The sequence below is a fragment of the Sylvia atricapilla genome, chromosome 6 (assembly GCF_009819655.1).
Source record: "Sylvia atricapilla isolate bSylAtr1 chromosome 6, bSylAtr1.pri, whole genome shotgun sequence".
Lineage (NCBI taxonomy): Eukaryota > Metazoa > Chordata > Aves > Passeriformes > Sylviidae > Sylvia > Sylvia atricapilla.
The window spans coordinates 51416079-51436044 of NC_089145.1; the positions used below are offsets into that span (position 1 = coordinate 51416079).

Genomic DNA, 19966 nt, shown 5'->3' on the forward strand with positions numbered 1-19966 from the left:
TAGCTACTGGCATGAAACACCATCAGCTTTATATAGGAGGCAGGCATTATTTGAGGGCAGTCAATGACCCTGCCTGCTTTCTTCAGCTGCTTGCAGGATTTCCATGTGACAGCCTAGTAGCTTTATAGGTTGGTTTGTGTATAAACTCAAAAAGGAGATATCTAACAAGCTAAATATGACTCTTGGAGTTGGGTGATGTAATGCAACACCTCCTGAGCCTGTTGGAGGAACTGTTTTATGATGGGAGCAGTGGGAAGTTAATGGTGTAGGAGATCCACTGCTGGCTGTTAGCAGTAATTTCGTATGAGCTTACCTGTACTAATGGTATGCTGGAGGAGCAGTGGACCAACTGTGCCCACGGGCAGTGGGTCACCGTGACTGAAATAATGGTAGAGAATCATTCCAGACCTGATGGTGAAGTGCTCCTTGCAGAATCCGGAACCTGGACTCTGGAGACATGCTTGGGTGGGCTGCAGCTCAGACTTGCTGTGGGCGTCTGAGTCACACACTAGAAGACATTTCTAACTTCTCTGTACACGACGGGAAGTGCTGAGATAAAAAATTGGTTAAAAGCCCATTTGCGTAAAACACAAAAGCAGTCAGTCCCATGCCTGCCATTTCTTTGCTCTACCTGTGGCAGATAGACAAAGCCATAGGATCTGTGCCTGTGACACTACTAATGGGGTGCTTTCTGCCGGTTTGAAGGGGGAGTGGGCAGACACAGAAGGCACTGCTACAGGGGGCAAGGCCTTTCACTCTGATAGTACATACAAGCCCAGAGGTACAAAGACAACTTTTGATGATATGTCTTTTGCTGGTGAGACTTGAGCTCCTTTAATATTGGAAGACCACTGGACAGTGTGCATTTTGATAGCACTTTCTTGTGTCCAGGATGTTGTGCTGCATCTTGCCTCAGAAATAGGTTGAGTTTTTTGACTGTGGAATACCACAGCCTTCCCTTTTCTCAGCTGTTACTTCTCAGTGCTGATCTGGCCTCTTTATTCCTGTATCACTGTTTGTTTGTATGCTTGGCTTCCTTTTTATTTCACTTTGAGATGATACTAGTTGTCCTTTTCCTCTCTAACCATACTTCCATTCTCAGGGAAGTAATATACCCACCCAGCATCTCCAGTCAGAAGGACAGTGCCCATTTTGTAACTGGAAGAATAACAGAGATGTGGAGGTGGTTCATGTGTCTGCATCACTTGAGGAAGAACCAAGCCACTTTCATCAAGTCAGATAAGGGGAATAAAAGGTTGATGGCTGGGTTGGTGTCTGGGGTAGCTCACTGAGCAAGTGAGCTAAAATACCAAGAGACGAGTGTGAAAACAAAGACTTGGACTTGCGTGATTTGAAGTAATGGATGTTTTTACTTGGGGCAAAATAAGATTTAAAAAGACCCAACCTTTTGTTTTCTTGAGAAATGCTGATGATTTTTTGATGCAGCTGGCTTACTTGGGTTGAACACTGTACTTCAGCAGGCTTTCACATCGAAACTTTAATTTCATGCATTAGATGACCATATGTTTATGGTCATGTAATTGTGTTTTAGCTAGTCTCTTCTTGTTACGCTTCTTCACCTTTGTGCTGAGCTGAGCTGTGAGTGCTGCTTTACTGAGAAAAGGTTGAAAACATGCACGAGTGTTTGTGAGGGTTTTGTTATGCTGCATGCAGATACTACTTCAGATTTACTTCAGCTTGGTGTCAAGCTGTTGCCTAACATTGCTAAACTTTCCTTGGAAGAGCAGGGAAAATTTCTAGCTCTCTTAAGTTCATGAGTCGTGGGATTTTTATGAAAATTAAAAGCTTAGTAAGCAGTTGTCACTGTCATTAAAATGCAGTCAAGATCTATAGTGCAATTCTTTAAAGCTGGGTGTAGAGAATTTCACCGGTCTGTGCTAGAAATGTTAAAAGAGAATGAAGAAAATCTGCCCTTAAACTGCATGAATAGTTATTTGTAATTTTTATGTAAGATTGCAATGAATCTGAGGAATGTGTTTTGTAGTAATAGGAATCACTGGCAGTGGCTTTGTTTTTCTTTCTTTAAGAATTCCTTAGCTGTTGTACTACTTGATAAAAAAAAAATGCAAAAACCAACCAAACAAACAACCCCAAAAACAACCCACAACCCAGAAAAAACCCTAGCTGACCTCTGATGATTCAATGCATTATTTCTGTGTTTCTGCAACTAAGTTCAACTGTTTAAAAAAAGGAGTAACTAGAGAACCCACTAGACTCAAGTGCAAGGTATGGGCAAGCTGTTATAGAGGATAAAGTTTTAGTATCATCTGTGACCACCCATAAAAAAATACTTAAAACTGTGTAGGAGAGCAGAGCAAGCAACATTACAACTTTCTTGATAACTTGAAATACCAATGAGTAAAGATAACCAATAGAGTTTTAAACAGACCAGCAGACCAGCCTTTGCATCTAATCTTAAATCTTCCTGAGTGCTTGCCAGGCAAATAGTTTAAAATTTTTTATGTAAAATATTTTCCAAGTTTTGATACTATTATGCTAATTCTGCCTTATGTAAATGAAGGAACTACAGTTCTGAATTGGTTCTATTTTAGGAGTGATACCTTTCCTTTGGAGGCGTGTGATACTAACATGAGGGATGGGTAGTTGAATTAAAAAAGTAAGGTATGTTCCTCTTGTCACCACTGTCTGCAAGTGAATGGCACAGAGCTGGCTTTTGAGCAGTGTTCCTGTTTGCACAGGTTCTCTCTCCTTGGATATTGGAAAACATCTCTTTCTGTTGTAGTGCTGATTCAACACAGCATCAGTGGTCACAACAGGCTTGCATTTTCCAGTCTTGGTGAATTTTGCAATCATGAACCACTTCTTTTCCATAGTGCCAGCACAACTCTTGCAAACCTTCAAGAGTAGAGGTATATTTAGTGAAGTATGTGTAGTCTGTGTTGTATTGTGGGATGGCTTTGAAGTCACTTGGCAGGTTTCTTTACTTAGTACAAGAAAGTTATTTAAGCAAGTCATTCTCTCCTGAACTGGATTTTGGAGTGATTATTGTGTTCTTCCCAGTGCACTTCAGAGCTGAAGACAGGGTGTCATAAGGTGCAACTCAGAAAGTACTTTACTTGCCTTCTTTCTGCTTCTCCATTTCCTCAAGAAAATACCTCATTTCTCTTGTTAAATGTATTTTTTTGTTGGGTGAGGAAAGGGAAATTTGTGTTTAGGAGGAATTCCTGATGATAGTTTGCTGTTCCTGGGAACCAGCCAGAAACTTGTTGTAGTCACAGTTTCCAGAATTGCTCTGTCTTCCGGGTGACTGCAGTGTCAGGTGGTGAGTGAAGTACCCTGCTCTTTTTGTGGATAGACTCTTCCATCATGCCTTGTTCTCTCAGGTGCTTTTGCAGGCCCTTGCTGCCTGATAGCCTTGGGTGTGCTCTCACCACCCCCAGAGGCTTCCTGCACAAGTGTGAGCAGTCAGCAGTGACAGCAGTGTCAGCAAGGTGGCTGATGGCCTTGTGCTGCTACATTAGATGTGGTGCAGTTGTAGAAGTTGAGATATGTGCTTCTGGTCTAAAACAATTATCTTTTCCAGATTCTGATCCTGGATGTAGTTGCTCAAACAGTTGTTTTAAATTCTGTGGTGACATGCATAGTTCTATCATACAATTTGTTTTGCTCCTTTAGAAACCCTTATGTGCTGATATGGAACACTTGGACCTGTAGAAGCTGTTGGGCATTCCCATGGATAAGCTTGGTGGCAAATCTGTGTGAAAAGTTTTCTTCAAGCCTGCTGTTGCAGCATAATTGGACACAATGAGCTCAGGATAAATATTTCTTTAAAGTAAGAACCTTTAATACCCAGTAATCTCTCCACTATCTCCAAAGAGATCACCTGTTTGTAACAACAGGAGAAAACCTTTTGATGGTGAATTACTGACAACAAAAGGTTCTTAATCACTGAAGGTGTCCTTAATGATATTCACAGGTCTTACATTAATGACTGCAGCAACCTACACTGAGTTGGGCAGGGACAGATGTCACAGTGATGTGATTGCAGTATTTGATGGCTTGGTGCTGCAGATGTTAGTTGGAAATGCCTTTTTTTTCTTGAGTAATGGCAGATTTCTGCTTTTTGTCTTTGCTTTTATGGTTACTGAAGCCAATATGACATACTTCTCAGATGGTGTACATCTGTACTCCTTCAGTCTGTGTAGCTGCCTTATTCATACTACTGATCATTTTGGTTCAGGAAGGCCACTTGTCCCCTCCTGATTTGATAGTGGAGAAGTAAAGCACAGATCTACTCAGTGGGCAGCTGTTGTTTGGGAGTAGCAAGGTCCTTAACTCAGAGCTGTTGTAAAATTCTCAGCCTGCTGGCATAGTTTAGGTTCCTGATAGGAGCTGTGGAGTCACTGGTGGGTGTCTTGTTTTGTTTTCTCTCCTCCCAGCCTCCAGGCACCTGTGTTGGTGTGCAATCTCTCGGTGTCTCTGGTTTTCCACGCACAGCCTGGCTTTCCCTCAGGACTGTCTGCCAGCCTTGCTGCCCAGCTCACCCAGCTCTCCCCTGTACCCCTGCTCTATGTCATACTGGTTTTGCCATTTGTCTTACAAGCTGCTTTGTGTCCAGCCAGAATCCTGCTTTTCCTTTTTCAGTGTGCTATTTCTTGAGGTGCATCAGGATGTCACCAAGGCTCCTGCTGCAGAAGGGGAGAGCTCCAATTCCCCTCCCTGGCTCTCCACAAGCCCATCTCCTGCTTTGCCACAGCTCTCTGGATGTTTGTCACACTTGCCACCTGAGCCAACTTAATGAGTGCAAATTACATCAAATTGTGTGAGGAAAACAGTTTTCTTTGAGGAAAATGACTGAAATGGGCTTATGGAAGAAGGCCCAGGCACATGCAAGGCATCATGGAGGAAAAAATCTCCCTTTTGGCAGATTTCCTTTAGGGGTCTGTTCCCTTGGGGCCCATCTTGGTGGTGATGATGCTGCAAGAGATATGGGTGCCTGGTGCTGCTCCTCCCTGGTGCAGATTCAAAGTGAACATTTTACCAGCGCTTCAGAATGGAAAATCTGGAAATGCCAGCATCTCCCTGAGTCCATGTTTGGTGACTTCCATATCCACTCTCTTCCCAAAGCTTTGTTTTGGCCAGACTTGTTTTTATAGCAGCGAAAAGAGCAACTCTGTGAAAAAGGCTGCGTTCCTAACACGTTGGAAGTCTGTGCTAAAATAACCAAGGAACAAAGTTCTTCAAATAAACACTATCTGGAATTTTTATATAGATGGATGTAGCCCCTGCAGTACCAAAATCTGGTCACGCAAACCCAACGTAATGGGTTGTGTATTTTTTCCCAGCCACTGGTTTTGGAAAGAGCTCAACACACAATTCTTTTAGTTCAGCTTTGAGCAGGCAGTGGCTGATGCTTGAGGCCAGGCAGTTAGGTGTGAGGTATATGCAGGCAAAATCTTCCTGATGAGGAGTTTTACTATGGATAATGCTATTAATTCCCAGCTATAACAATGGAAAGAGCTGACAAGCAGCTTTTTAATTATTTAAAAAATTCAATCTCTTTTCAATTCTACTAGGAAATGACCAAACCTAATACTAATAGGTTGTGTAAAGTAGTATTTAAAAACTTTTGTATGCAGTCCTGTAGAAGAAAAAACCCAAGTGAACATTGACTGTATCATGTACCCTTTCATGGCAATGCACTGACTTTAGTGGCTGGCAGGGAATCAGAATTAGATATTTGAGATATGAGAGAGCAAATTTATTAAAAAAGTGGGGGTTAGTACACAATATTGTGCAGTCTACAAATATATTAAGTGACATAAAAGGAGTAGCAATTTCTCCATATAAAAGATAATCAGGGTTTTTTTTTAAATAAAGTATTCAGTCAGAAACTTTCATGGGATAACTCTGTATGTTTCTCTCCCTCCCCATTAGCACCTCTGAAATAGTTTACCCTCAACTATAGTTTACTCTTGGCCACATGAAGAGGACTTGTAGTGACATTCCCCATTTTTTAATCACCTTAACCAGGAGTCAATGCTGAAGCTCTGATCTGTGTTTGGCAGGAAGGAGGTGGCTGTGCCTGGCCCTGGGAGGAGGTGGTGTGTCGGGAGGTCTGAAAGCACTCCAAGTGCTGAGGTCAGGGGGCTGTTATCCACTCCTCAGTCACTTGTTGCCTGGGAGACAAATGTAATCCAGAGGTTTTTTTTTTTGTTGTTGTTGTTGTTTTTTTGTTTTTGTTTTTTTTTTTTGACCTTTCCTTGCTGGTTTTTGATTGGAGTCACTATTGACTTTTGGCTTGGAGGAGGTAGTGAAGCAGCACGCCAAGTGTCGTAAGATGGAAATTAATCACTAACCAACGGATCTGAGCTCCAATGATTTCCTTTCCCGTGATTGCTCTGTGTATGGGAAGACTAATGACACATCTGAACAGACAGTTAATGAAGCTCTTCACACCTCCCGACAGTCAAGAAAGTTTCTTAACCAGATGTCACTTCACTTTTCCTTTTTATTCATGCTCTGTTATGTGATTGTGGAAAAACAAAAATAACTGTCTTAAAAGAGAACATTGCAAAGTTGGTGAGTTTTGCCTTAAATTACATTTGTTTTTTGCTGGTAAATTATAAGTTAGCTCAGTTGCAGTGTAAATATAGCAAATCTGCCTTCCCAGTGTTGGTTTGGTGTTGTTTTTTTTTTTTTTTTTTAACGAAGAATACTTCTCAATATTTTTGTGAGAGTTCCTGTTTTTCAGTGAGATTATTTCTGGCCTTTGCAAGAATGTGGGCCACGCAAATTTATCTTAACAGTAATGAAAGGTTTTGAAGTCACTCTCCAATAGTGACTTCGTATTGTAAGGCCCTCAGCTTCAACTAACTGATGGGTTTTAATGATGGGGAGTAATCTCTTCCAGGTAGATGAGAAGTTTGTCTTGGAAGTAAATGAAAAAACAGAGAAGTTTGAAAACAATAGTTGTGTTCCAGTAAGTAAAAATAAGGTAGATGGTATTTAAGTGTAGCTTTTTTTATAAGCTTATCCCATGGTGTAAGAAGTAAGGAATCCAGCAAAGGTTTTCTCCTGAAAAATGTTCCTAGTTTTGCTCGTTGCTTGCTTAAAAGGAAATTTTATGTTCTTAATCTGGGTCTTGGATAGAGCATGGAAGTGGAATTTGGGATGTTTGGATTCTATTTTTGACTCTGTCCTTTGCCTAAAAATCACTTACTGGGTTTATCATGTGTCTGACTCACTGTCCCATATTTAAGAGGGCTAAGTGTAACAACCTCCTTATTGCAGACTGGTTTGAGAAGTGTGGTGCACAACTGCCACAGCTGACAGCAGCGCTGGCTCTCAGTCGTTGGCTGTAGTGCTTTACTGAGATGAGAGCCAAAGGGCCTTGCTTGCTGTCTCTCTAGCCCCTTGAGTCAGTCCTTGGCTTTTTGGCTGTATCAGGGCCTTCCGTCATTTCAAGAGCTGGAAGATGTCTTCCCTTAGATTCTTCTGTGGCCTCCTGGTAGGGCACTTTTGGGCAATAAAAGGATGGATGGGCTTGAACCCCTTGCTCCTGTTCCACCAGAGCAGAATGCAGCTGTTCTTTCTGACAGAGAACTCTCACAGCTCCTGTGAGTTGTGCTGGCTGCTCTCCTTTTCTTTCAAGCCAAGTCTCACATGGCACTGGAAACTTTTTTGGTGCACCCAGAGCCATCCAGTGACACTGGGGAGGACTTTTCTTTTTCATTTATTTTTGGGGAGGAGAATTTAGTGCACATTTGCTCTCTGAGCACTTTGGATGTTGCACTGTGTATCCTAAAGCTGTCCATTGGACAGAGGAGCGCTTAGGGGTGGTAGGGCAAAGATACAAGTTTTCAAAAGGAAACGAGTGTCTTCCCGTTTTGTCTCCTATATGGTTTAAGAAAATAATATCCCTCCTCTGATCAGCTTCTGTGTGTGTATTGTTCTTTAATGTGTTAACTGAGAGCTTTGTTTCACTGATAGAAGTTGAAGCAGAGAAAAGGGATAGTCCTGGGTTGAAAAAGCAGCTAGAGGCAGTAACGCAGCCTCCTCCACCTGTTCCAGAAAATGTCAACATTTACCAAAAAATCTTAGCATAGTGGCTTGAAAGCCTGCCGGTGGAGTTCAGTCAACAGTTAGGATTAGTTTTTATGTATGTTCAAGCAGAGCAAGACTGCTCCTGGACTATCATTCCCTATGCTTTCATAGTGAATCTGAGGCAAAGTTTTCATATTTACTTGAGAACTCACACAAAACAATCCAAAATATCCTCAGCCTGACCTCTGATGTGATTGAGACAAGAAATGAAATTGCACTGCTTGTAACTGGAGAATAAACACTGAATTTTAGTGTAATCTTTGCCTTACAGATTGACTGCTTGTGTTGTTCCTTGTGTCCAGAAAGGGTAATTACAGTAACTGCTGTTTTAGCTGATCACAATTTCACAACACCCTTAAATGGTGATACTCTGATTATTATACTCTGGGTGCCTTTTTTTTTTTTTTTTTTTTTTTTTTTTTTTTTTTTTTTTTTTTTTTGTTGGTTTGTTTGGGATTTTTTGGATTTTTTTTTTCCCCTCTGGGGAGAAAAGATGATTAATTTCCTCTTGTAGTATAATGGCATTGATGTCATGTGGGTTGGAGGATTAAGCCCTTTTATTTTTAAAACAGTTGCTAGGGTGTTTAACCCCCTCCTTTTTAGCCTTGTTTCTGTTTGTATAACAGCAAAAGGAAAAGAAAACCACTTCCAAAACCAAGTTATTTTCTTCAAAGTTTCTGTTTCACAGTTAACTGTAACTTCTAATTTTTCCCATATGGGGTGATTGGAAAATTGCCAGATATTATTAAACCATATTAACTAGTAACAAGAGAAAGGGGGGAAAAAGCAACCAAACATTCATTCTTACCTTTTTTTTCCCCTCAGAATCGTGATTTAAATCATACAGTCATAATACATTATTAATGGAGCAATAATCTCTGGCAAGCAAAGATTCTACTTCACTTCTGTCAGACAAAAAACCCAAACACACTGCTTTTCCTGATAAAAACTGCTAAATAAATAAGGCTGTGCCATTAGATCAAATATTTGATTATTTTTTAATTCTTTTCTCTTTGCAGAGTATTGGAAAGGGATCCTTGTGGTGTATAGACCCAGAATATAGACAAAATCTTATTCAGGCTTTGAAAAAGACACCCTATCACCCATATTCGCATGTGTTCAATACACCTCCCACATCTCCTCAGGCATATCAAAGGTAAGAACTAGATGCATTTTACAGCTCTAAATGATTTTCCTGTGATGTTGTGTATAATTCTTGAGTAAGTCACTAAACGTAATCAAGCAATGCGGTTTGGAATGTGCTAGTATGGAAAGGCCAGGAGCGGCATCCATGGCCTGGCCTTGTTTGGTGTGTCCAGGACACCTTTTACCTGCTCATGCCCCTGCTGCCATCAGCAATTCCCCCAGCAGAGCCTGCAGGCTTCCTGCAATAGCCACTCGGCAGAGGAACGCCTGAAATCAAAATGCAGATAAGCAAATGGAGAGCTCTGAAGTGCCCATGACCCCATCTGGTGAAGGCGCAATTCCCTCACTCACTCAGAGGAGATGGGCTCCGGCTTTTCCTGGGGGAGCTGGGGGCTGGTGTTGCCTCACGAGATGTCCGCCAGGTGAGCCGGTGGCCCTTGGTGGTGGCCCTTAGGATTAGCCTGGATTTTCTCCTTCGCTTCAGGGAAACAAACATGGCGTGGGGTTTTTTCTCTCCGTTTTGCGTTTTTTGATCTGGCCTTCACTTAGGAGCAGTGTTACAAAAGAGACATAATCAGTGGCTGCCATCCCTAAGGCAGGAAAGCAGGCACTGAGGTTTGGCAGACCTGCCTTCTCCTCGGTGCCAGTGAGGGCCAGGAATGCGGTTCATGGCCGTGCTGGCCCACCCCCGTCCGGATGGGAAGGTGTGATGAGCCGACCGCAGCAGCGCCGGGACTGAGCGGTGGCGCTGACGGCTCTGGTGGCGGCTGAGGTGGATTGTATTATTTCTCCGCCTTGGCCGGGAGGCTGGCGGCCGGGGGGCGGCGTGACGGTGGCCGTGGTGACGGGGCGTCTCCCCGGCAACGCGCGGGCCGGCGCTGCCGCTCACGGGGCCGCGGGGCTCGGCCCGGTTGCCGCGGTAACGCCATCCCGGCCCGCTCTTGTGTCGGGGCATCGCCGCAGGGGCCGGGGCTTTCCTTGGCCCTCCGGATTTTCCTGTGGAAATCAGGGAGTGATGAGGCTGCAGGGTGCTGAAGCGGTGCAGCCCGGCTGTCCTGGTGCTCCCTGGGGTGCTGGGAGAAGCACTGTCCCTAGTACCACCTATGGAAGTACCCCCCCACTACTGTGCTCTGCAGAAAAACAGATAAAGAATTTTGATAATGCATTGAAATTGTAATTTGTGCATTTGAACAAGGCATGTTTCCTGTCCCTTGCTTTGTTGTTACTGCTGCCTTTTTAAGAGTATTTTAATTATGCTCGTACAGATTTATTGATAAATTCTCAGACTAGAAGTGCAATGCACATCTGACATAGAAATGGAGGGATTTTGATCCCTTCTAATCCCCACAAACAAAAAAACCCAACATACACATGCAGTTGAAAGCCAGAGGATCTACCTTTTTTTTTTTTTAATGGCTGAAGCGAATGTTGACTCAATGGTCTGAGTTTGCCAGAACCACTGTGCAGTTTGGTGGCAGATGCTGCTGGCAGGAGCAACAACATGGACAGCTAGGCTGAAGGAAGCAATGCAGCAGCACTACTGTGGGCAGTCCTTGCAGGGATGAATCCTTAGACACACCCTATCTGGGCATCAGGGAGTGCACAGTGGGGTAGCTACCCTGTGTCCTGCCCAGCCGTGTGCCCATCACTGTCCCTTGTCCTCATCCTGCCCAGCCTGTGCCCACTGCTGTCCCTTGTCCTCATCCTGCCCAGCCGTGTGCCCACTGCTGTCCCTTGTCCTCATCCTGCCCAGCCGTGTGCCCACTGCTGCTCTGCAGAGTCACAGACCTTGGGCAGAGGTTGTGCTGTCCTCTTCCAATGGAGTCTGTGTCCAGAACCTCCTATCCTGTTTTCATGAGTGGGAGAAGAGAGGAGTACTGGCAGGTGCCAGACAGTGTGGGATTTAAGAAGTGAGTTTCAATCACTACCTGCTTTCACCACTGCCCAGTGTAGCTGAGCAAGGGAGAAGGAGGGGTCTAGTGAAACACCAACAAGCAAGTCCCAAAACTGAAAGGGAAACTTTTTCTCCTTGGAACCCATGGGATGTCCGAACTTCTGCTACACTGCTTGTGCTGCCAAGTGCTTTGGAGTCTTTCTTGTAATGACTGCTTCATAAAACAAAGGGCTTGTGTGGTTGAAGGAGCAAATGCCTTGCAAATGCAGCAAAGGCCAGGTTTTGTATGAAGAAATTGTGGTCTCATTGTTCCTCTTAGTTGGCTGTCTTTCAGCACTTCCACTGTTAAATAAAACTTAATATCCCCGTAGTATTCTAAAATATTTATTCATTCTGCTACTAATGGCTGGTGAAACATCAACGTGAAGCTGGTCTAGAGTATCAGAGACTTTTGAATTAATTCTGGATTGGCAGTTACATGGTAATCTTCTGAATATATTTCCAATATATTCTCAATGAGTTGAACGTTCCCCGTGCGTTTGGAAAAAACAGTAATCCCACTTGTGATTGCTTTCTCATGTGTACAAAGACTTCAGTAAGAGTAGAAAATGTAAATCCCCTCCACCACAGTCAGGTCTCCAGAGCAATACATTGTCATAGTAACAAATTCCAAGGGGAATTTATCTTATAGTGAAGACAGTACATCTAGAAAAAAATTCTTGGGTGACAGAGCTTTTGCTGTCCATCTTACGTAATGAAAGTCCACAACTAAGAGAAGCTATGTCATTTGATATTAATTAAATATATCTGGAACCAGATAATTTGCAAATATTCCTGTCTCTAGCAGTAGGGTTTATAAGGGTCAGTTGGTGAAATTCCACAGGGGCAGGTTGACCTATTCCTTGTTTTTATCAGACATTTTAAAATAATAAAGATGCACAAATGAATCATGTGTTCTGTTTAGTATCTGCATAAGCGGCTTAGGGTTCAATTGAGCACACAGTGGAGGAATGGATTGTAAAAATATCCCAAGCAAGATGATCACTGAATACCCAAATTCTTCTTTTCCTGAACCAAGTTAATTACATCAGATAATTCCGTTTCATCACTTCAGTAGAGCATCCTGCATAAACATGACAGGGGTGGACCTTTTAGGAAGGAGTTTCATGATGTGAATCCACACATTTGGATGACTGAGTCAGTGTTATACCAGTATCATTAGAGATAAAAATGAGTCAAGCTGTGATATTTGGACTTCATTGGGTTTCCATGTATAGAAGACATTTTGGAGGAAGAGGCAGCCTTGTTGTGTTTGTACATAAGAAGGAACTTCAGACTGCAGTTGTCTGAGTTACTGCTTCAATTAAGGGCAAAGGTTTTCAGTAAGCTGTAAGAAGAGAAGAAGTAGGATATCACAAGGTGAATTACTTAATTTTAATTGGCTTGGATGTGTGTTCTTAACAATACTCACAACAAACAAACAAAACCCCTTGAGTTTTTATCTGGTTCTTCTAATTGAAGCATATGTCACGAAGCATGTAATTTATGATGAGTTTCAAGAGTGAACTAGCAGTGGTACACATCATTACAAAGGAAAAGCTCTCCTTGGTGTGAAAAAGCAGGTATGGTAGACTAATGTGTTTCTTCTTAAATTTTGCAATTATGTTTGCAATAGCAACTTTGAAATATATTTATAGACACACACTTGGTTAAGTAACTGTACATGTCAGTGCCCTGATACTTCATCTATGGGTTTTATTTTCAGTTTTCTGACTCTAGCTGAAGTGTAGGTGGGATTGATTTCTCTTCTAGTAGTGCTTGGAGGAGGTCTTGAAATGGATTTCTTTCTTGTATATATTACATGGGGCTGTTTCTCAATTGTATTTCTCCTGTGTACTGCTGAAAACTATCTGGAAATGTAATCTAAAATTACAGAAATTATTATTTTCACAGAGTAATTAAAATATTTGAAATATTTGGAATATTTGGTTCATAGACTTGGGGATAATTATTTCATGACTTTTTATTTTTTCAGTGTGTTCTTCCTAATTGTAGTTTGTTAGAGCAGTGTCAAATGTTGACAGATCTGTCCTGTAACTGATGAAATTGTTAACATGCCCAGGATAGAAACAAAAGAGGTATTTATTTCTTGAGCTGCTCCAGACTACCTCTTCTTAAAGGCTTTCTTGGGTTCCCTGTTGGTTTGCTCCTTCCCATTGGAGCAGCTCCTTGGGTGAGCTTGGTTCTGCTTAGGAAGGATTAAGAATTCCAGACAGACCTGAACTGGATTGGTGCTTGGCTTTGGACCTGGAGTCCACCTGTGCACATCATAGCATTTGTATCAGGAAAAACACGTCTTCTGGTATTTATCAGTGCATTTCAGCCAGGCTGCCCTCTGTAGAGGGGATTTGAGTCTTGCAGGACCGGAGCCAACAGGAAACCGTGTGACAAGAACTAACCTGCGGCACAGTTTTGGTGGTTGCAGGGCATTTGGTGTACATGGCATCTGCTGGTGGTTGTGGAGCGAATGCTGCAGAGTCACACTGTGCTGTCTGCCCAGCCCCCAGTGCTGCAGCCTTGGTGATGGAGGAAAAACAGGCCCTGCAAGGAGTCAGCAGAAAACTACCTCTGCTGCTTGTGTGGAGTCACTTCCTAGAACTGTATTTCATTTGAGTGTGCATGGCTTTGTCATTTGGTTTTCCATTTTGCGTCCCTTGTTGAAGCATAGGTTACAGAAGCGGGCCAGTAAATCACAGAGAGCCTGCTGGTCCGTGTTTTATGAAACATTGCTAGCCTGGGATTTGAAAAATTTGGAGTGGTTTCTGTTTTATTGAATTTAGTGTCTCTTTATGGCATTTCCTTTTGCTACTGTTGGATTCCCAAAAAAAGCCATGAGCTCCTTAAACATTCATCACTTCTCCATTGTCTTGTCTTTTGATACCTCTCTCTGATAAGAATATTCTTTATCCCAAGTTTGAGATTAGAAAAAGGGACTTTGTGGTTATGAATCCTTGTCTAACTTCTGAAATTTATTCATAGAGACACAAAAAGATTTGTGAAACATGGTGGCTAAAGGTTTGTTCCTGAAAATCCAAGTTACACAAATCACTGTGAGAAAGCGATGGCCATCACTGTGAGCTCTGTGGTAAATGGCAGGAGAGGTGGACTGGGCATACTTACATTTATCTGATTTAAGACTGAAAGAGCGTTACCACTCAGTGCCTGGCTTTCTGCTTTCCCCTCCCCAGTGGGAGCCCTGCCATGTGCAGTGCAGCCCTGCACTGGGAGCTCCACTGAGTGGCAGTGGCTGTTTGGGCCACGCTGGACCCACACCGCAGGTCCCTGTGTGCAGTCATGTCAGGACTGCCGTGTGCTGTCGGGATGCAGTTCTCTTACAGCCCCCTTAGGATGGGGAACTGGGAAGCTGTTCCAGGGATGTGAAATGGACATGAGTTCTCAAGAGGGAGACTGTTTTAGATCAGGTGCTGAGGAAACCGCTGGAACAACTCCTTCAAATATTTGCAGGTTTTGATTTTACTATCACAGTTTCCACCTTTTGCAGTTGTTTATTGAAGCTAAACCTGCACTGAAGTTGTAAGTTACCACATTAGGCAAATTGTAAGCACCCATCCTACCTGTACGCTTTATTAAGTTGAGATCAGAAATGGTCTGTGGCCATTTGGGGAAGCTGGTCAAACAATCTTTTCCCATTCACTAAAAGACTTTGCAGGGTGTCTCACTGCAAGAAGAAACGTAGAAAAGGCGTGATTTGGTTGTCCTTTGCAGTCTGGAAACATGGATTTAATTCTTTGTTAGTGTGTTTGCTTTTGATAGAAAATGAAGCTGATCATAGCGTAATCTGATACTAATTTCTGTGGATGTTACAACGACTTTATCAAGAATGATCTAACTATTTTACTTCCTATGCAGAATCAGAATGAGTTTCCTTGTCTTGGTGTGGAGTTAAGGTAGAGTCTTTGGGGAATTTTTGTTTTGTTGTTTTCATAGTTTTGTAGTTTGTGATCTCACAGGTGGGCCCTCTGCCACCATCACATGCCTTAATTTGAAGAGCATCTATACTTCGGGATTATACTACTTTATTTCTGTTTCCTGGCAAGTTAGATAATATTGGTTTAGTTTGGTGTCAGGTAGGAATAGCAAAGAGAACTTTTGCTTGAGTGAATGCACTGGTAAGTGCATAAACATTTGAGGATTTTCCAATCCAGGACTTGGTTTTTAACATACTCTTATGAGTTCCCTAACCATTAGACTTCCCTGATCCCACTGAACATAGTTTCAGGAAACAAAACAGATCATCTCTTCTTGCCTTTTAAAAAAAAGGCTTTTGTTTTTTTCCCCCTCTTTTTTACACCTTACAGTATGAAGGGCGTGTAGTAAGGAAAGATAAATTTGGAAAGGTGGGCACAGATCTTGGACAGAAAAAGAAGAGCATAAAGTCTGAATCTGATCTCTCTAACATAAGTTTCATGCAGGAACATCTGGTAGAAATACAAATAACTCTCTAATCACATGTTCACTCCTCTCAAAATTAGTGACATGCTTCTGAGCCTTTTCAGCTGAAATGTTTTCAATTCTTTGTCATTCATACCCCCCAAAATAAGAAATGTCATGTTTTCTGTTTGCCAAATACAAGAAGATTTGGTTGAGTCTTCGTTTTGTTTGCATGTGTATAGACTTTTAATAAAGCAGAGTCCTTAGTCTGTCCTCTTTCTCTAGATGCCAGGCAAATGCCAGCTCCTTGCTTTATGTTGTTATTTTTCATAGCTCCATTTGTTGAACAGTCTTTCCAGTTACTTGGCTTCTTAGGTTCTTTTTCCCCTCCTTTGTGCCTTCTGTAGATAAATTTAGCCTTATTCCAAAGATAACTTGGAATGGTACCGTAGATATTTCCACTAAGTTCATGGGAAAAAGAAAATGTAGGGATGTGTTTTGAAATTTTTGTTATTTTGTTTGTAAAACACTCTGTAGGCCTGGGTGTTTCCATATGAAAATTTTTAGAGTGGCCTCATTGACAGAGCTGTGAGTTGCTGATTGCAGAACTTGAAGTGCGTGGGGGCTGTGCTCTTGAGGCTGGTTTTCTGCAGCTCCTCATCCCTCTTCCTTGCTGTCCCAAGAGTGTGTGCTGGTGCAGGGAGAGCAAGGTTGCACAGTGTGTGAGCTGTGTGGTACAGCAAAAAGCAGAGGGTGAGGGCTACCTCACCTTTGGTCCCTGGACAGTGTGGATGGATCTGTCACCCTTTATCCCATTTACAGCCATTTTGTCACTGTGACAGCTGCGGTAGCTCTGTGCATGGGGTGGCCTGTACAGTGCTCAGTCACTGAAGTTTTAGTAGTTCACTTAGCTTTAGTAGTTGAAAATTCAGACTCAGGAAAGAGTGTTTGTGCAATGAACAGTGGTTGACATGAACATCATGTTTGCTAATCGTATAATATTACAGCCATGGAAATCATCTGATTTCTGAATTTGAAAACAGTCCTGTGAGGCTTGGGAAGCCACAAGTAGTATCATCGTATGCTACATCTTGCTGCTGTTAGATTAAGAAAACTTTCATTAAGAAAAGGTTCTTTTGTATTTTCGTAACTCAAGTTAAATTTTTTAATTTGGTTTTAATTACGCTCTTGTTTTTTCTTTTCCGTTTTCTTCACTTCTGTATTAGTTACTGGGCTTTTCTTTCCTTTAGTGTTTATATAAAGAAAAATTGACAGGGAAAGTCATATTACTTGTGGTTCCATTGTAAGACTGATGTTCATAGAACAATTTCTAATGTTATGCTAATAGTGATAAACTATTGGTAAAAAATATTAAGGTAGCTTGAATCTTTCCAACAGTAGGCAAGGAAGGGATGGCTTTACTTGTAATGGTTATGATTTTAAGGTGTTCTAAATTTATCTCTTCATTGCTTATTTAATATTTGTTTAAATTCAAACTTAAGGGGCATCAACTATTTCCAAGAATTGTGTTTCTATCTTAAACAAAAGTCTGTGTGGACCTTTCATAATTTCACCTAGCATTTTAATATATTTTAGGGAATAGAAAACATGTCTAAAATGTGAGGCAGCTGTTGTAGTTTATGCAAAACTCCCAATATTTATGTAACCAATTTGTTCCATATGTAATCTTTCTTTGATAATGTCAGTTTTGCACACAACTTCAAAGGCCTTGGCTAAGGGTAGCGGTCAGGCAGACCTGGGATAGTCCACTTGTGTCCAAGAGCTGTAGGAACTGATTGCAGGTGTCCCATCTTAGACACACCCCCCCCCCCCCACCCCGGTCATAACAGAAGGTGACAGATGTACTGAAAATCCTGGCTGTCCATAGAGAAATGTCCAGGGAGCTGAGCATGGCCAGCGAGAACCATTTCCTCTTTTTTCTGCATGGTGTTAATGGGAAGCAGAGCATAAGAGGTCCGCATTTTGTTCCTGCTCACTGTATGACTGTGGAGAATGCTAGCAAGGTGGCATCCAGGTAATTGAGGTGGCCCATCAGGCCTTGTGTTAGCCAGCAGAGATACAAAACTGAGCTACATGATGAACCATCAGCCTGGGCTCTGGGCCAACTGGCATGACCTTTGACTTCAGGGAAAGGTAGACTTATATTTGGACCTTGCAGAACACTGGTTCTTGTCCTGAACAAAATCCTCTGATTCCCTCATCTCCCATTTATAAGGGTCACCCATATACTAAGCCAGGCTTGCTCCGATAGTTGATCCAGTTATCTTACACATACAGTTAAAAGAAAGTGTAGTTTCATTTCCTACCTGTGTTGGGTATATCCATAATCCCTGCCTGTGTATGAGACCCAGTATTTCTCAAAGTATCAGTCAGTCTTTCTGTAAATTTTTTTTTTAAAACACAGATACCTTATTTCTTCAGTATCTACGTGTTTTTAGATAAAAAGCTTGAGATAAGTTTTAGTGGGTTAGTTCTTTTGAATCTTTATTGACCAATTCACTTTTCCTATATATATGCACACTTTCATGTGTGTATATATACAGGGTGCTGTATGGTGGTGTGCTGTACTATCTCTGTACTCTGTATGCTCGTTTGGGATGCTTTCTGGAGAAGGCAGGTTTATTAATTTCTTTAAAGAAAGTACATTTTGGCATAATTTCTTTTGTTAGCATTTGAATGATTGAATCATTATTTTTATCATCATCAATTATGACTTAATTTCTGTTGTCATAAAGCCTCAGCTCTAGGCTAAAATTGTCTCATGCAGGTTGTGAGTACTGACCATGTTTTTTCTGGCTTTTATAACTATCACCATGACACCTGGATTCCTGTTGTATCCAGTTTTCAGTGAGCGTGGATCTCCCCTCTCTGTGGTCCTAAGTAAAAGTGATATTCCTCCTATTTTAATGGAACTGCTTTTATAGGAATAAAACTTGCAGGTTTTGCTAGAGTAGCCTCCTCTCATAGGAACCGCCAGGGTTCAGATGAATAAAACCAGAAAGGGCTTAAATGATATTAATACGTCTTTCTCTGAACTTTTGGAGCAAAAAGCATAGGATCTTTCTTAAAACAAAAACTCCTTTACACTTGGGTTTTGAATTTTGACTTGGAAAAATCAAGCTGCTTGTTTAATCAGAATAAATTACGTGTATAAAAACTGGATTTTGGAGGTGTTGGAGGGTCCTTCCTAGAGAAATTTCTGTTCTCCTCAAAGTTCTCTGTGCCTGGGAATACAGGTGGTTTTTCCTCACACATATGTGTCCTGGAGTAACAGAACAGAGTGAGAGGTGTCTCTCTTTGCCTGTCCACTGTGTCCAGTGCTACAGTGGCTTGATAAAATAGTTGTTCCCCTTTCCCCTTGCTAAACAGAAGTACTCAGCACTTGCACTTCTTGTTGTTTTTTTGGTTTTTTTTTTTTTTTTTTTTTTTTTCAGTAAAGCTCTGATGAAACTCTGGAGGTTATATTTGATTATCTGTAGTGTATTTTTTCACAGATGTTTTGACTTTGTTTTGGAAACCCCACAGTTCTGTCAGGCACTTTCGTTACAACAAAAAACAAGAATTCGGGGGCCATGTTTTAGATAGATTTCAAGAAACTCTTGTAGACTTCCTTTCTATTCCAGGTATCCTTGAGACCAGTATGTGTGTGTGTTATACTCGTTGGTGGCATTTGTGCTGTTTCTGAATTGTGAACCTGTTTGTAAAATGCAACATTTTCCTCTTTGGTGTTTGGGTGTTTTTTGCTTTCGGTTTGTTGGTAGTTTTTTTGCTACTGGTTTAAAAAAAGGGGATAGGAGGCTTAGGGGTAGGCTGTAAATGACTTAGTGGAACCTTAGTGGTTACCACAGGAGAACGTTGAGGCTAATGATTAAGTGGTAATCCCACGAAAGGTGGAATTTTAATTACTATGTCCACAGATAATACAGATGCATCTGGAAGAAGATTCTAGTCCTTGTGGGGTTTTTAGGTTTAAATCAATCTCTCCAGTAGTTCAGGTCTACATGGGCTGTAGAAGCAAGCACAAATTTACTGTGCTATGTTACGTCGCTCTTCCACTTTATGTGAAAAACTCGTCTTTGGCATTAGGTCATAGAAACTCTGTGGACTAAACAAGCTGTGGGTTTCATCCAGTTTGGTGGTTTTCATGTTGTTCTACTTTTGATAAGATTCCCTATTTTGTGTCTGAGTCTTTTTTTCCTATGACTGCGTATGGTTTTAGTAATAAATGTGCAAATCTCCGGGGGTTTCAGTGCACAGGTATGTGTATATACTGCAATGTACTTTTTATGTCAGAAAAACAGCCTGGCTGCCAGGGAAGCTGTTCTCTCTTGCACTTAGAAACAAAATGTACTGTTTTAGGGCAGG

The 19966-nt window shown here is 41.7% G+C and overlaps 1 protein-coding gene across 4 annotated transcripts in view; it reads left to right on the top strand.

Annotated features, from left to right (window-relative positions):
- Positions 1–19966, top strand: part of FOXN3 (forkhead box N3) — a 149341-nt gene that overhangs the window by 33141 nt on the left and 96234 nt on the right. For all 4 annotated transcript variants that reach the window (XM_066321930.1, XM_066321929.1, XM_066321931.1 and 1 more), the window contains exon 3: positions 9108–9244. In XM_066321930.1, coding sequence (XP_066178027.1) covers positions 9108–9244 — 137 coding nt within the window. The remainder of the gene's footprint in view (positions 1–9107; positions 9245–19966) is intronic.